The 15399-nt window shown below is 52.0% G+C and overlaps 5 protein-coding genes across 5 annotated transcripts; 1 reads left to right on the top strand and 4 right to left on the bottom strand.

The window, feature by feature from the left end:
- Window positions 1-371: 371 nt before the first annotated feature.
- BDP55DRAFT_509548 (heterokaryon incompatibility) lies at window positions 372-653 on the top strand (the record flags this gene model as incomplete). The annotated part of the gene is made up of 1 exon (XM_060567699.1): window positions 372-653. A coding segment is annotated over one exon (282 nt), but the record flags the coding sequence as incomplete, so codon positions are not given.
- Window positions 654-2243: 1590 nt separating this feature from the next.
- On the bottom strand, window positions 2244-3110 carry BDP55DRAFT_752492 (uncharacterized protein; the record flags this gene model as incomplete). The annotated part of the gene is made up of 1 exon (XM_060580667.1): window positions 2244-3110. The coding sequence occupies one exon, from the start codon at window positions 3108-3110 to the stop codon at window positions 2244-2246; it is 867 nt and encodes a 288-aa protein (XP_060425586.1).
- Window positions 3111-4139: 1029 nt separating this feature from the next.
- BDP55DRAFT_718755 (uncharacterized protein) lies at window positions 4140-5102 on the bottom strand (the record flags this gene model as incomplete). The annotated part of the gene is made up of 2 exons (XM_060578417.1): window positions 5088-5102; window positions 4140-5030 (listed from the first exon to the last, which is right to left on the bottom strand). Exon 2 carries the CDS (start codon window positions 4995-4997, stop codon window positions 4140-4142), a length of 858 nt encoding a protein of 285 aa, XP_060425585.1. The 5' UTR covers window positions 4998-5030; window positions 5088-5102.
- A 402-nt stretch (window positions 5103-5504) lies between these two features.
- Window positions 5505-9263, bottom strand: BDP55DRAFT_287725 (leucine rich repeat family protein). Its single transcript, XM_060566530.1, has 2 exons — window positions 7265-9263; window positions 5505-7214 (listed from the first exon to the last, which is right to left on the bottom strand). Exons 1-2 carry the CDS (start codon window positions 9113-9115, stop codon window positions 5571-5573), a joined length of 3495 nt encoding a protein of 1164 aa, XP_060425584.1. The 5' UTR covers window positions 9116-9263; the 3' UTR covers window positions 5505-5570.
- A 1397-nt stretch (window positions 9264-10660) lies between these two features.
- BDP55DRAFT_732082 (uncharacterized protein) lies at window positions 10661-13545 on the bottom strand (the record flags this gene model as incomplete). Its single annotated transcript, XM_060579897.1, has 3 exons — window positions 10661-11233; window positions 11289-11372; window positions 13321-13545. The coding sequence occupies 3 exons, from the start codon at window positions 13543-13545 to the stop codon at window positions 10661-10663; spliced, it is 882 nt and encodes a 293-aa protein (XP_060425583.1).
- Window positions 13546-15399: the final 1854 nt, after the last annotated feature.

Here is a 15399-nt window from a genome sequence, read left to right as displayed (position 1 = left end):
AAGACTACGATGAAGATGACTTTTGGGAGGATGATAAACCACAAAAGCCCACCGCGTTTCTGGCACCAAGGTCTGCACTGAATTTGCGCGCTAGCGATACCAATTTGGAGGAGCAACAGTGTACAACTACACGGCAAGACCTTATCAACACCAGGAAGAATAGCGAAGCCTACTTCTCTCCGAGAGCGGGAGACACGACTGCAGTAGCCCAGCTGGCCCCCATCCACAGCTGGCTCCAAAACTGCGAGGAAAGTCCTGATCACAAGCATTGCCACGCAAGTCCATTACGATGGCAGAATCTCCCCGGCATCCGCTTTCGGCTCATTGACATTCACAAGAGAAGCGTTATCGTCGCTCCCGAAGGGTGTTCATTTGCCGTTTTAACGTATGTTTGGGGTGGCATTGAACAGCCCAAGCTGAAGGAGGCAAACATGGATGAATACTCGTGCGACTACGGGCTAGATGCAATCTGGAGAGACATACCAAAGACAATACGGGACGCCATACATGTGTGCGAAACTATTGGGGAAAGATATCTCTGGGTCGACGCGCTCTGTATCGTGCAGGATTCTCCTCGAGATGTCAAGACACAGATATTGCGAATGCGCGAGATCTACTCCGCCGCCAAATTTACGATTGCTGCAGTCTCAGCAAAGAGTGCGGGGGATGGGCTACAAGGAGCTATCACGGCTAAGCTTTCCACAACATGTGACTCTGCCGATAACCTGGATACTATCCTGGAATGTTCGCCCTGGGGTAGTCGGGGCTGGTGCTTCCAAGAAAAAGCGTTGTCTCACCGTGCTATTCTCTTCACGTCAGCGGGGGTATTTCTACAGTGCCAAGAAGCGACAATCATGCTAGACGGTACTAGCCTTGCCGACTCCAAGACAAGTACGGCTCTCAGCAGGTCCCAGAGGGTAGGTGGGCTTTTGAGTATCCCGCCAAGAGAACAGCTGGACACGTTTCTGTGTGCCACAGAGCACTACTCAAAACGCGCTTTCACCAAGGGCGAAGATAAGATGTCAGCCTTTCAGGGTATTCTTCAGAGGTTCAAAGGAAGCCTCGATGGGGAAGAGTCAATGTTTCATTACGGCTTGCCGACATGCGCCTTCGACCAAGCTATTTGCTGGCGTACCGTATGTCATCGACCGCAAGCCCGAAACCCAAACTTCCCCAGCTGGTCTTGGCTGGGGTGGGACAGCAGTGTTTTATTTGACAGGGGCTTGCTGAAGTCTGCCCACACGCATCAAATGACGGGAGATGAACGAGGCGAAGTAGTGGTAGCAGGCCGCGGTATAAAGGTGCGATATCCTAGTCATCGCTTACGGAAGCCAGCCGCTCTTTCTTTGGTCCCTCACGCAAAGGATGGTATCTTCGGGTTTCCTACGAGTCTAGTGTCAGGATTCTTCAACAAACCTTCTCTAGACCTGGTGGCAAGCGTTGCAGATCTTCGCATCTCGTCAACGCCTGGGAAGATTGAGGACTCGAACGGGCTGTACGCGGTATATCCAGCTATTTGCGTCGAACTTTCGCTTCCTTGCCTTCCTCCCTTCGGAGTACACACGAATGACGCCTTTTCACGGCACGGTGACCAAACATTGAGGATCTACGATGTCAAAAACCACGTGGATCACGGAGCCTGCGAAGTGAAGAACCCTATTGGTTTTATTTGGCTGGACTGTGTCTGGAGAGATAGCCGCCCCAAGGCCTTGTATATGGAATTCATGGCTCTCAGCGGTCATCCGGACGCAGGTAGTTCTGAGGGCTGGTACATCACTATGCTGATGTGCCTCTTGAAGCCCGATCCCTGTAAGAGGTATGATTCATATGAGCGGCTTCAGGTCATGGACTGCTGCATTACAGAGGCAACTTGGATGAGTATCGGAGCAGCGACAAAGATGCCTCACATCTTGTGAGGGTCTAAGCACGCTTTGTGCAAGCTTTCAGGTATAGAAGAGCGTGAAAGAACTAGAATATTGGCAGTGAGCGTATGTATATTGAGGCGGTTGAGAGCCATACGGGATGTGTTCCTCCTTCTTAATAAGTAAAGTACCTAATCAATGCTTCTCTCGCGTCGATACACGTAGTAACTTGCTTATCAGAGTAAGGCCCAACGCCACGCCCATTCTGTGTGTTAATAACGCCCGCTATGCCATAGTCAATGTTTTCCCATCCAAGAACTGGTCTTTAAAGATAGATATGCAAACCAACAGCCGGAATTGATCGTGAAGCAGTCCACCGGCTCAGATTATCATTGTCTCCCACCCTTTGACTTCATCAGTCTGCTCGGGAATAGTCTGCAACATTCGCTTCATCTTTGACTTCCTGCCTGGATTCGGTACCGCTGTATTCGCGCTCTCGAACAGAATTGTCGTCGGTTGCCGAGCATCACTATCGTCGGAGTAAGGACTTTCGCTCCTAGAGCGTCCCGCTGACGAAGGACAGCCGCGACTCCTAGGGCTCACCTGATCGAGAGCTCTTGCCATTTCTGTAGGTGAAGGAAGCCTCTCATACCACCTAATTGGGGTGATCTCCCTGGCCGAAGGGGAGGCTCGACGATCTGTGGGCGACTGGTCGCTGCTACTGGACCCGCTTGAACTTCGGGTACTTGAGCGACCTCTGTCGTCGAAAGGGTTGATGAAGTTCCCCATTGTGGTGTTCTTTCGGAGAACGTCAGAGTTTCCCTCCTCGAGTTCGATCTCTTTCCATCTTTCAAGCTCCATTCCTTCCCTTCGCTCTCCGCTGATGTGGCGACACATGGCGTTGCCAGTCCTCTTGACCCGCTGCAAGAGGCTGGTAAACTTGTCGACGATATCGAAGCCGCATTTGGAAGAGATAGCTAGGGCCAAAGCGATGGGCCAGAAAGTTAAGGTGGCAGAAAGCCACAAGAGCAGCAAGATGTTGCTATGCAGTCTTCTAGCTGAGTTCTCGTACCACTTGAGAAGAAAACGACACCTGTTGAGGGAGGCGTAGAATACAACTGCCGCAATAGTGTAGACAACGCATGCCGCCGCTATAGTTATCGTGTTCCGCATATTGTAGTCGTCCTCTCGTATGCCGGCGCTGAGGCTAGCACTAGGCCTTGGGACGACGAGAGGAGTAGGAGCCATTTTTGTTAGGGCGAGGAGGGAGTACTTTTGCTGGATGATGATAGCTTCCGTGGTATTTTAAGGCCTCTGTATCTAGTTTCTGGTTGATGTATATTCTTGGTGGGATAATCGAAAGAGGCAGATTGGAGCTGAGAAATGACGTTGAGAAGGAGGTGTTGCGGGTATAATCTGGCGACGTTAGACTGGAAGACGAGAGAGATTTATATAGGTAACAATATGTCTATCTACGAGTACTTTGTGTTTGGCCTGGGGACATGATTATCGGAGATAGGTTGTTGATCCGTCGGTGCTGTGAAGTTAAATTTCACCTCTTTGGTAACATCCGCTCTTGACATTCCATACCCGTCCTGAACCGCAACCTAAACATGGCAGTTCCGTAGGCGGAATATATCCAGCCTGCCTGATTTCGCTACATCCATGAATAGGACTTTCGAGCTTTGCGACGTGGACACTAGTAAAATGATGCCTTCTTTCTGAATGGTTGAACTCAGCAGGGTTCATGTTCGGGCGTGATGCTGAAGCGTATAAGTAGCACCCCATCTCTCACCCCTTCTTCAGTCCATCCAGGTCAGTAGGCCTTAGAGCTTTACGCAACTCATATGTTAGCCTGCGGATTTCTCTAGGAGCCTTACGAGGTCATAGTGTTAATGCACGATCAACGGAGCTCGGGTACGTAAAGTAGTAAAGTAGGGAACGAGCTTTCTCCCAAGGGAATACGAACGAGAAAAAGGCCTATCACGACTGATATTTCTCGCCCGAGTGCTCAAGAATAGCTGAACTTTGGTTAAATAGGCTTATATGGCCCGATCCAAGTGATGCAGGCGACATGGAGGTGACTGGCATCACCTGGAGAGTGTCATTACTAACACTGCTAACAGCGAACGATTAATTCGACGACTTGGATTGACTAAGGTAAACTTGCAAACCCTTATACTGAGTACATTGAACATGCTCATTGGCTCCCGTTAACGTGACTGCGAATGCGTTAGCTTCCAATCCAGACAATTTCTCAGCTCGAGTCAGCCTAGCCTAACGCTCCAGAGGAGCATACGGCTTCTGCTCAACCATTCTGCCCTTATGCATCTTCCGCACCTGAGCCGCCGCCAACTCATTCTCAATCGCCACAATCTCTGCCGCAGTCAGTCTCCATCCGAGCAACGGCTCCTTCTCAGAGATCTCAGAGGTCCTCTTACATTGACAAGACATCTTCTCCGCAGCGCGGTACTCAGCAGAGCATACATCACCGAGAGCTATCTCCCCGTCAACGCCCTCGAACTCCTCACAACACAGGAGTCCAAAGCTCCAGCATAGAGCAAGAGGCCAGAAGGCGACGGTGAATACGCCCAGCTGGATATTGAACATCGTATCGATAGCCTTGGGAGAGATACACGGCTCATACCAGCGGTTGCCGGAATGCTCATCCGAAACCGACTCTGCAGCGACATTTGCGACGCCCTCTGACACCGTTCCCTGTCCCGCCCACTTGATATCGTACGCCTGACTAGCGAGATAGAGCAAACCACAGAGGATATACGTTGCCGACCCAAGGGTAATACCCATTGCCAGATCCATGGGACCTTTCTCTGAGGCCTTGACGTGTCGCGTAAAGTAGATAAGGGCCATTGCGCTGATAAAAATGAGGACGGCGTAAGTTTGGACAATAATAAGGTCCACCTTCGTGGTAAGCCTGGAGAAGGTGGACTTTGATGGTTGACGTTGAGAGTCCATGTCGGATGACAACTGCTTCTCCTCGTCGTAGTCTGTCAACTCGCGGCCGGTCTGCTCGCCGGAGGCTTGGACGATGTCAAGATAATCGTTGTAGAAGGAAGTAAGATTCTTCATGGGGCGGGAAGTAGCCGCCCGAATGGAAGCCATTGATGTAGCCATTGCAATTTGTGAGATGGTGTGACGGATAATATTCTGCAGTAAAGAGGTAAGATAAAGGAAGTTGTTCTCGTCGTTGCTTGTGATACGGACCTGTGTTTGATGGATTGGGATGCTGAAGATAAGGATAAAAGGCTATGTAGACGATGGGGACATGGACGTGGTGCTTAATATCACAAGAAGAAAATATCGGAGACAGACCTTTTTACACATTCTTGAGGACCTCTCTGGCAGCACGCGCTACCACAGCATCGTGAAAAGTCAATACGAGACGGAGATCAGAAGACTCTTAGAAACAGAAACCTTACTGGGACGGAATGCCACCGTCTCATTATTATGTCTAGTATTATACAGTACTGGTACAGGATATCAGGCGATTGTGATCGCAAAGATTTCCCCTCAACTCCATGAAAAGTTCAACGTGGTATCGTGGTGCCACAGGTAAGCAAAAGTATGTGCATGAATCGAAATAACGAGTCCCAAAAGGCCCCAAAGCAGCCCCAAAGAGTCAACCCGAATTGAACTGAAAAGCTTTCTCCTCCCTGCTGTGATGCCATACCCTTCCAGCCAGTGCCTTTAATCCACATCGTCCAGGCTGGTGTCGGAAGCATTGCCCAAGTCACCCTCGCTGACCTTCCACGATGCCATCTCCGCTACTGGCACACGCCCTCGTAGCCACCGCAGAGTAGCGTCTGTACCCCGTTCAAGAACATTCCACCTAGGAACTCTGAAGCGGTTGCCAGCGACCTCTAGACGCTTGAGTCCGCCAGTGCCACCTAGAAGGCCAAGCCTCGGGTTCAAGTGTGCAATGTCGTTATTACCAGCATCGACAACCTCCATGCCCTTGATGGTGTCTGGGTCGAGCTCGATCAAGTGGTTGTTCGCTGCCAACAGAACGACGAGCCGGGGGAAAACAGAGCGCAAATCAGGCGGGAGCGCAGTGATGCGATTCAATGAAACGTCCATCTTCTCCAGCTGCGGCGCGACCAAATGCGTAGTCAATGGCGATAGGCTAGTGATATGGTTGCTGACAAGGTTCAGCTCACGTAGTGCTGGAAGGTCAAGCTCCTCCGTCAAGTAAGATTCGCCAACCAGTTGGTTATGTGCAAGAGACAGGGCGGCAAGCGAATCAGCGAAAAAGGATAGAGAGTTCGGGAAACAGGTGAAAAGGTTGTGATGCAGCTGGATCTCAATGACCTTATTGTCGGCTGCAACCTTAGAGCACACCACAGGGTGCAAAGAAGCTGACTTGGTATTGGATCGGTCCAGGACACCTTGCTTGACGGGCCACGTCTCATTGGCTAGCGTTTGCGAACGCGCTCGTGCCGGTGATGTCGGCGAAGAGGTGGGAGGGGTAGCGAAGTCATCTTCGTCCGAGTGGTTATCGCGAACTGAAGCTTCCGCTGCGGATGCGGTAGTGGTAACTGTGTGAATATTACGGGGTTCGTCAAGGCGTGTCTCGTCTAGCACATCAGTATCCTCGTCCTTGAATGGCGGGGGCGGTTCAAGCCTGCCGGCCAAAACTTCCTTCAGCTCTTCCGTGGTAGCAGAGACAAACTTCTTATCGCGCAACGGGTTGCCAGCGAGGCGGATCATGGTCAAGTTGTCCATTCTGCTAATTTCGGGCGGTACCACGCGAATGTCATTGGCAGAAAAGTCGACATGCCTAAGCTTCTCGAGAGCGGTGAAACCTTTGGGGAATTCAGGAATGGTGTTCTCGTCGGCGTTCAAGGTCATGAGACTAGACCAGGAGCTGACATCGGGGAGCTCTTGCATTCGGTTCATCGATATGATGAGTTGATGGACAACGGGCAGGCTAATGACTGATCCTGAAGGTACCAAGCGTGTCAACTGGTTGCATGATAGGTCGAGCATCTGAAGGTTCGGAAGTGACTCGGCCCCATCTTCAATGAGCGTGCCTGTGAGCTTGTTCTTCTTCACCAGCAATTCCGTCAGTGGGAGCTTGGACAGACTCGCAAAAGGCAGGGATTCGAAGCTATTCTCGTTCAAGTTAAGAACGCGCAGCCTGGATAGACTTTCGATGCCAGGAGGAAGCGATGATACGTTATTTCCGTGGAGGTCAAAGATTTCGAGGTTCTCTAGGTTGGAGAAAATGGGATCGAGAGGTCCGTAAAGAAGATTATTGGCGAGCTTCAAGTCTCGAAGGGCCTTGACCTGGGTGATGACTTCGAGGCAGTTGTTTGCAAGGCGATTTTGCGACTGCTCCTGTTAGTCAAGTTTGACACTCAGGGTCGCATGGGTTGACTTACCAAGTTTAGCGATGTGAGCAGAGGAAGCTGTCTCAATCCCATCGGCAAAGAGATTAACGAGTTACCGTGCAAGTCCATCGCCTCCAAGCCGCCAAAGATGTTGCCGTTCGAGTCTTCATCCTGTGCCATTCCCTCTGCTGTGATATCAGGGAAGATGGTGTCGTCGATGGTCTCCAGCTCGTTATCCGCAGCTACGAAGCGAGTCAGATCGACAGTCTCAGCCCATGAGCCATCGTAAGTGCCCATAGACTCTGAGTCATACATCTTGAGAACCTCGACTGGAATCTCCTTGAGACCCATGGCTGCGATGTTGAGTCTGCCACTGCTGCGTGCAGTGCCGAGCCGCTGCTGAATAACCTTCTTTTGAGAGTTCTCCGATCTCTTGGTGTTGAACGGGTCTTGCGTGACAGCGATGCCAAAGTCGAAGCCGTCGTCCTGTGGGATAATCGGAGGTTCAGGCTGGGCTGGCGCAGAAGAGCCCGTGACCGGCGCTGCGCTCGGAGCTGATGATGTCTCCGCAGCTTGTCTGTCTGCAGCGCGCTTGGCGGCCCGGGCTTTGGCAATCTGTTCCCGCAGAGCATTGGAGGACTTTGTCGCAGCAGTTTCGCCAGATTCGTCTGTATCTTTCGAAGCAGCAGGGGCCGGAGCACCGATCTTTGACGGTCCGGGCCTTCGTAGAGACCCATAAGACCTGGACGGTGTCAATTTCTTGGGCTGAGGCGAAGCAACGGACGCTGGAGCTGGCTGGGTCATTGTTGGCAGGGAAGGCTTTTTGTAGAGTCCTTGGACCGAGGCGCGGGGCTTCAGAGGGCGAGCAGCAAGGGTCTTTGCTCCAGCCTTGGGCGGTGGTGCCATGATGCCAGTTGGTCTCGTTGGGCTGGGGCTCTGGTTGACTGGTATCGCTGAAGTAGTCGACGGGCCGGAAGGTGAAGATTGGGGGGTAGCTCTCATCGATGGTGCTCGGAGGGAACGGATACTAGATACACGGCGGGCAGGGGTACCCTCAACGGCGCCCAGAGGCCGATACGCGTTCGCAGCCGGTCGAGCGTTGGCGAAAGGGTTCTCTTCAGCACCAGAGCTCGAGCTTGGTCTGCTATGCCGGGATGTAGGCCGCATGGAGCCATCGGAAGTGTAGCTTGAACCAGGCCTCGAGTGGCCACTACCGGCGCGTGAACGGGGTCGCATGGTTCCATCTGGGTCAAAGAACGTCGACGTTTTCTTGCTGAGAGAAGGAGAGGATTGCAGTTGCTGAAGGGTCTCGATTGTTCGTTCGGAAAGGGACGGACGGGGCTTGAAGGGACTTGTCCTCAGCGTGTCAAAGTCTGGTAGATCAGGCTCGGCATCATCGTCGGCAACTTGTGGGCTGCTCGTGTCTTTCATCAAAGTAATCGGATCACCGAGACGACTCGAGCTTGGGGTAGCTACATTGTCCTCTGATGGGCTTCGCGTAACGCTTGTCGAACGTGGAGTGAATGATCGTTGGGGTTCTTCTGGAGGAGTAGGGGGTTTCTGGATTGTCGATTCCTTTGGTTGCAATCGAGGCACGCTTCGGGAAGATCTCAGTGCGGTAGTCGGAGCTCTCAGCTCTGTCTTTCTCGTAGTTGGAGGCTGAATTTCGCGTTTCGGTCTTGTAGCGATGGTGCGAGGTTCAGGTTGCTTGAGAGAAGCGGCTGGGCTCAATTGGTCTCGCGAAGCGGCTGGGCGGAGGCGAGGATTCCTTATACTCGAGTTCAGTCCTTCTCGGGATGGGGATGGTCGAACAGCGGGAGCTGGAGCTGTCGTTCTTGGGAGAGGCAGACGGGACATGCGAGGGATTCCACTAGGCCTCCCAGGTGCCTGTTTCTCATCCATTGTGGCGGATCAGGTATGTGTCCTACAGCTCTAAGAGCATGAAGAAGGTCGAAAAGGTGCTTCCTGAACGCTCGGGAGCGTGGAATAAGAAGAAGTTTGGGGGAATATTCTTGTGGAAATATCGAAGTCTGCGCACTGACGGTCGGCAATGGTCTAGCGTTGCTTTGGCGCGTGGGAAGCTGTTCCGTTTGCTCCTAAACGGGTCGGGAACTAACGAAGGTAATTTCAAGTTGAGATGACGCAACGTCGCGGTTTCTCGTGTGCAAACGGCAGCTCGTCGGTTCGCATTCGAGTACTTAGCTAGTGATGGTCGAGTTCAAGTCAGCTTTCGGATCGCATTTGTAGTTTGCATACAAAAGAGACAGGCAAGAGAAGAAAGCAAACAACGGCAAACCTACCAGAATGTCCTCTCCCGTCGCAACGGACATTGGATGGACCCTCTCTCGACCTGGGGCCTAGTCAGGCGAGTGATGAATCGGAAATCTGCAAGAGAACAGACAATAATGACCAGGGGGTGAATTCTTGGGATCGACAAGGATGGTCGATTTGACCAATTTCCCGGCACGAGGAACGACGTTCCCGGCGCCTGTATCCCCAGCCAATTGTAGCGTATCGCAGCATCTTCGGCTGCTGACATAATGCCCCTCTTCCTCGCCCTTTTGGGCCTCGCTTGGCTCTAGCGCCAACAGTCAGCAACGGTTCCTGCATGTCTCGACTTGGTTTCTCCCAAAACTCCACTGCCGATCGAGGGGCAGAAATTCAAAAAGCAAGCCAGAAGACAGGGGAAAATGAGCCGGAAGAAAGATGATGTGTTCGCTGCTGATGCCCAACGTTGATAAGGCTCACATGAAATATGTGAACCGTGAAGGTGAGAGGATGGGCGAGCTGCTTTCTGCCGATGATAAGGCAGGTAGAATAAAAAGCTGAACATCGGCTTACCTCTCTTCTTTACCACCTTATTTTTTTCTCTTTGGATTTATGTCCTTTTCTGCTGTTTTTGGGCTTTTCAATGGTTTATTTCGATCTGGACCGCCGTCACTTTACGGAAGGACATCTGCTTGATCGAAAGTTAGTCTCTTGGATCTGATGAAACCTGAGATGAGGGAAGAAGCCAGTTTCAAAGCGTCCACGGCAGCCGGCAAGCCCAGACGAACGAACCCGGACAGCCAGGGAAGCCCCTGGTCCTTTCAGTCTGGAGATGAGGCAGTCCACGGCCCAGTGACAGCAACTCTTCCGTCCCGTCCCTCAAAAGCTTCAGGGATGGCAGGGACTCTCCCCCGCGCAATAATATTGGAAAATTTGATAAGGCGGTCCAGATCTTGCGTCGGCCGTTCGATCCATGGTCCAGCATCATCTGCTCTCGTCCCAAGTTGCGATTTGGGACGCCATCTGGCCGATTTCAAGTCGGCCGAGAAGGAATACCGGATGACCTAAGGGATGAGAGGAGAGAGAAAGAGATTGAGATGGCTTACAAGTCCTCCTGCCGCCCTCCTCCTCGGCCTCATATACTGTCCCTTATTCTCAGCCGGGAGCTCCGGGCCCGAGCTAGTGGTCGTAGCCCGGCTGACCGGGGCAAAGCCACATCATCATCGGCTGCTTTGCTACGATCCAGGCGTTCCTCGAATCGTAGACCTGGTTACGAAGGTCTCTTCGCATGGAACACCGGTTGCAGGTACGAGAATCCTCGCGGGCCCCGATGTGCTCGAAGAAGAACTGTCCCAGGAGCCACTTCCCGCAAGTACCGCACCACTGCATGTAGTCGACCTTCCCAGGACGTTCCCCAAGAGATCTCTCGTTGCTCAGGAACAGAGAGTTTGTCGGAAACCAGGGAACCCAGCCCGGTACGCCCCAACTAGGGCCAATGAGGATCTTCTCCGTGGCCCAGAAGCCGGGGGGAAGAACGGCCGGGCGGTTGATGATGTCGATGAAGACTCTCACCAGGCCGGAGACGACCGCAGGTTCGTAGGGGAGCTCTGCGGGGGGTTCGTAGCGCAGAAGCCGTCCGTTGATGCTATCCCAGTCACACATGTCGACACCCAACCGCCTCATTCGGTCAAACTGCCATTGTTCCGTTATAGGGTGTAGTTGATTGCCAGCAAGGACGTGCACATTTGGGACCTGTTTTCGAGGGAATTTTAGCCTGAAGTAATCTCTTGAAGGGTGTCTCACTTACACGCGGATAATCCATCGTGATGATGATGCTGCTGCTGCTGCTGCTGCTACCGATGCTACTGATGATGATAATGATGAGGAGCGGCTTTTGGACGGGTGTATCGATGCTGTGAGATGGGTCGAGATGATTCTCAAGGCGACTGGTAAACCGTTGGAGGATTGCGTAGACGAAGAAAGAGATATCAGGAAAGACAAAACGTTCAACACCGGAGCACCTACAATCATGGGAGCGGGCAAGGTCCTGGTATGACATACGTTCTTTACCTGCTGTGGTCATCTGGGTCATCTTTCCACCCGGGACAACTCTTGCTGTGGTTGCCATGTAGCCCGGGCATCTATCATGCCGCTGGTCACTTAATGCTGTTCAGATCTCATACCTTTCTGAGAGAACAGGAACTGCCAGGTAATGCTGTTTGAAAGGACGAATATCCTTCGCCCTCTATTTAGGGCATATGGCCATGTTAAAATATCTGATCCCAAAGGACCATGATAAATGGCCTGTTTGGTTTGAGAACAAGTGACCAAGAAGATGAAGAAAATCCCAAAGCGAGACGAGATGATTCAAAAGGGGAACTTCTCCAACTTCAAGCCTCCTTGAACCTTCGAGATCAAGCTAACTTCAACACAATCAATGGGCGGAAGGCTGTTGTCAACGGACAATTCCAACAGTGAAGAGATGATCAAAGGATTGACCTAAATTATTAGAGAATCAAACATTCGAGGAAGCACAAGATGCCAATATGGAAAGTCTTGTAAGGTTGTTCGAGCATCTTCTGAAGCTTGAAGGAAACGGGGGCACAAACTAGTTACATCTCCGAAGCGTCTGACGGTATTGCAGCACGGGGCATTCAATAAGACAGAGCACTCGTTTCGGTTAAACAGCCAGCCAGGAATGGCGAAGAATTACGCAAACGAAAGGAACGAATAATCTTGCTGACGTCCGGAACGAAGACTATTGACCATAGACTCCAGATGGGCCATCACCATGAGGAGCGTCACTCATGAGACTTCGACACGCGACACACGGAAAGCCGCACCACCGAGGCGATGACTACCCTGAATATTGATAGTGCTTTCAGCGCCGTGATCATTTCCAATTAACAGACGCCATTATCAGCATCACTAGCGGTAGGAACGCATTGCAGAAAGAAGACGAGTTTGCTCATTGAATTCCATAGGGGTATCATAGACGATCAGGCAAAGCTCTGTCTAGTTACGTTTGCGTCAGACTGCTTCCTCCTTCCGTAAAGAGCAAAACTCCATCATAACCTCGCAATGTTCCAAACCGAGAGAAAAAATAGCGTGTGAAAAAGCGGCTTATAGGCACGCATTAGACATTATCACGCCGTAAGAGACAAGTGTCCACAAAGTATCGACCAGAAAATTCCCCTCTTCCATTACAGCGACCCCGCATTGGACGATAGCTTTGGGCGCAGAAGCCTCTTGCAAATCGAGCGGTGCCAGCTAACAATCATTTCGGCCGCAGTCGCACCTCCCATTGCTGGTGTGAAGTATGATTCTAGGGCGAGCCCGATTCAAGATTGTCCTAGGCCCGGTCCCGGTGATAACTTGCGGGTGATCGCTGTTGTGGGATAGATAGGTAGGCCGCATTGCCGATGCGAAAGTCCATGTCGAGTTGAAGACCGGGCCGAACTTCGTAGTAGGAACTGAAGTAATTGATAAAAACGCCGCAATGAGGGGTATTGCAAGGAGCAGTTGATCTTCGTAAAGCGTTCGGGAAGAGACTGTGGTATGATCGTGGCTTCGTCAATAGCTTTGGCTTCGACAAGAATCAACCAAAGAACAAGGAAATCTGCATCTTTGAGGCCTAAGAAACAGAGAGTCAGTGACGATGAACATCGGTAAGGCACCTTCGGAAGCAGCTCCAGGACTTTTCGCTTACCTCGGCTCACAGAAGCGGAATCGCGGTGTTTGGCGTCTTTCCAGCTTCATAATTATGATTGCGTGACCGCTCAGCTCGAGCCGAAAGAAGGAAGGCTGCCAGACTGAAGTTGCGGGACGCCGTTCCTCACAACGACGGAGCCGGTTCCGGAGTGCGTTCGCTCGCCGGGAGACGTGATGTTGAGGGGGCTGGTGTACGGAATCTGCGCCGCAGCCATCAGGCGCTGGGTATGTTCGTACATGGAGAGGGTGTAAGCGTCCATGCTGCCCGAGAACTGCCGGGTCGTCGAGGTAGAAGTAGTCGAAGTCGACGAGTTCGTGGTAGTCGAAGCGGGACGGGGGATTTGCGAAGGCATCTTGGGAAGTTTATTCTGCAAGTTTAAACCGTTTAAGGCAGCGTACGACTCGAGCAGCTGGCAATGAGAATGTGCCCTGGATAAGGTATTTATAAATGCAGATCTCCTTTTCCCGCAAAACCCCGTGGCTGCGGACTGCCCGTGTGTGCCACTTGACTTGACCCAGCCCGCCCCGGCTCGCCTTTTCAATGATCACTCCACTGCCAGATTGAAACCTTGTCCAACTTTCCAGTCTCCAGGGACCTCAGAAAAACCTGATCCGGCGCTGGAAAGGATGGGGTGGGGAGAAGCGCCCAATAACTGCATGCATGTTCCCTGTCCAATGTCACGCGGGGACCCTCAGGCGAAGGGGGAAAAACCAAGCCGTCTGCGCCATTCCCCCCTCCTTCAGGTCTCTGGTCAGTCGTTTGCGTTCCCGCCCTCTTGTCTCTCTTCTTCGGGCCTGTCAAGTGTCCGGCAATTACTGTCAGGGTCCTTTGCCATGCTCCCCCCCCTTGGGCCCTTGGGTCCTTAAACCGTTGGAATGATCGCCGTAATACCTTAATTGTGGCTGTATTCGTCCCATGTGTCCAATCACTGACCCCTATTTTCTTTTCTGGTGCCTTGGACCCCTCTTTCCCCGGGCATATGAAGGACGGCGAAGCCACACTGGCCAATGCTAATTGTCATACTAAAGACAGCCGGTTCAGAACAGGAGCCCGGACAGCGCGAATATGCTCAGTTCTTGCGGAGACACGACAACCACGTCAGTCAATGCCTGGCTACTCTCAAAGATCAAGCGGGGGTTATTGGCATTTTGCTGCTTTTGATAAGCAAGGGGTAATGTGACGGCCACGATGTCATCGTCATGCTCACGTCACCACTTTTCTATTTAACACAGCAACACATTGTATCCAGACTGTCGGGCAAACCCGTACCTCGGGATCTGGATCTGGGTAAACAATCATCACAACATTGGCTCTCAAGCATCTCAAGAAGAACCTGAAGCAGCCACAGAACCATCATCAGCTGTGAGTAGTTGATGTCTTACAATCTGCTGTTTGTGGTCGGGAACGTTGGACAACGGACCATTTCCTCCTGGAGGCCGCCGCTGAAGAGGAAGAGCAGCTCCGACGCTTCTTCGGCAGGCCCCCGGCTAGATCGGATCTCCTCACAATCAGCTGCAGGTTTATTGGACCCCTGGACGGCTCGCTCACGGGCCAACGGAGCCAGCCCCGTCCCGCCTCATTCACCTCCAGAGTCAAGAAGGACTGCCTATGCGTACTCCAATCCTGGTGACCGCGTAATACGCAAGAACACTCACAAAGCACCTGACATTGGACGCGTCTAGACCGGAGGAGAACATCCTCTATGAAAGAGCCTCTCAAAACCGGCGACGCCTATGCCAAGTCCCAACTACCTATGACTAGTCGCGGTGCCGGAGTTAATGCTGACAAGAGTCCCACAAAGGAAATAAGCGGGCTAAGCCACTCAGGCAAGCCACTTTGGCCGGAGTTGGAGGAAGAGCAGACCAACGCAGGTTGAAAGATAGAGCCCAATCACAGAAACCTGTTCGTGCGACCATCTCAGCAAGAGCAGTACTTCCATTTCACCATTGGCTTCATCATGATAGCTTACGACACCGAAAGGCACCCACTGGAGGTGACTGTCGCGTCCTTACGTAGCCCATTGTGAACCGTGCGTGTGACTGGGATTGAGCTGGCCCTGTGGCTGAGAATGTGGATAATTTTGATGGGAACGCTGTCTACGTCATAGCCATGTTGCAAGCTGGAAATTGGTGAATATCCGTTTTGAGAACAAGAAAGATTCAGCAAAGACCAGGTTGTCGCCTACTTCAGATAGCACGTAACATCA

The sequence above is a fragment of the Colletotrichum godetiae genome (genome assembly GCF_030913485.1).
Source record: "Colletotrichum godetiae strain CBS 193.32 chromosome Unknown BDP55scaffold_45, whole genome shotgun sequence".
Classification (NCBI taxonomy): Eukaryota; Fungi; Ascomycota; class Sordariomycetes; order Glomerellales; family Glomerellaceae; genus Colletotrichum; species Colletotrichum godetiae.
The sequence above is the reverse complement of the archived record's forward strand: the minus strand, read 5'-3'. Positions and strand labels throughout refer to the sequence as shown.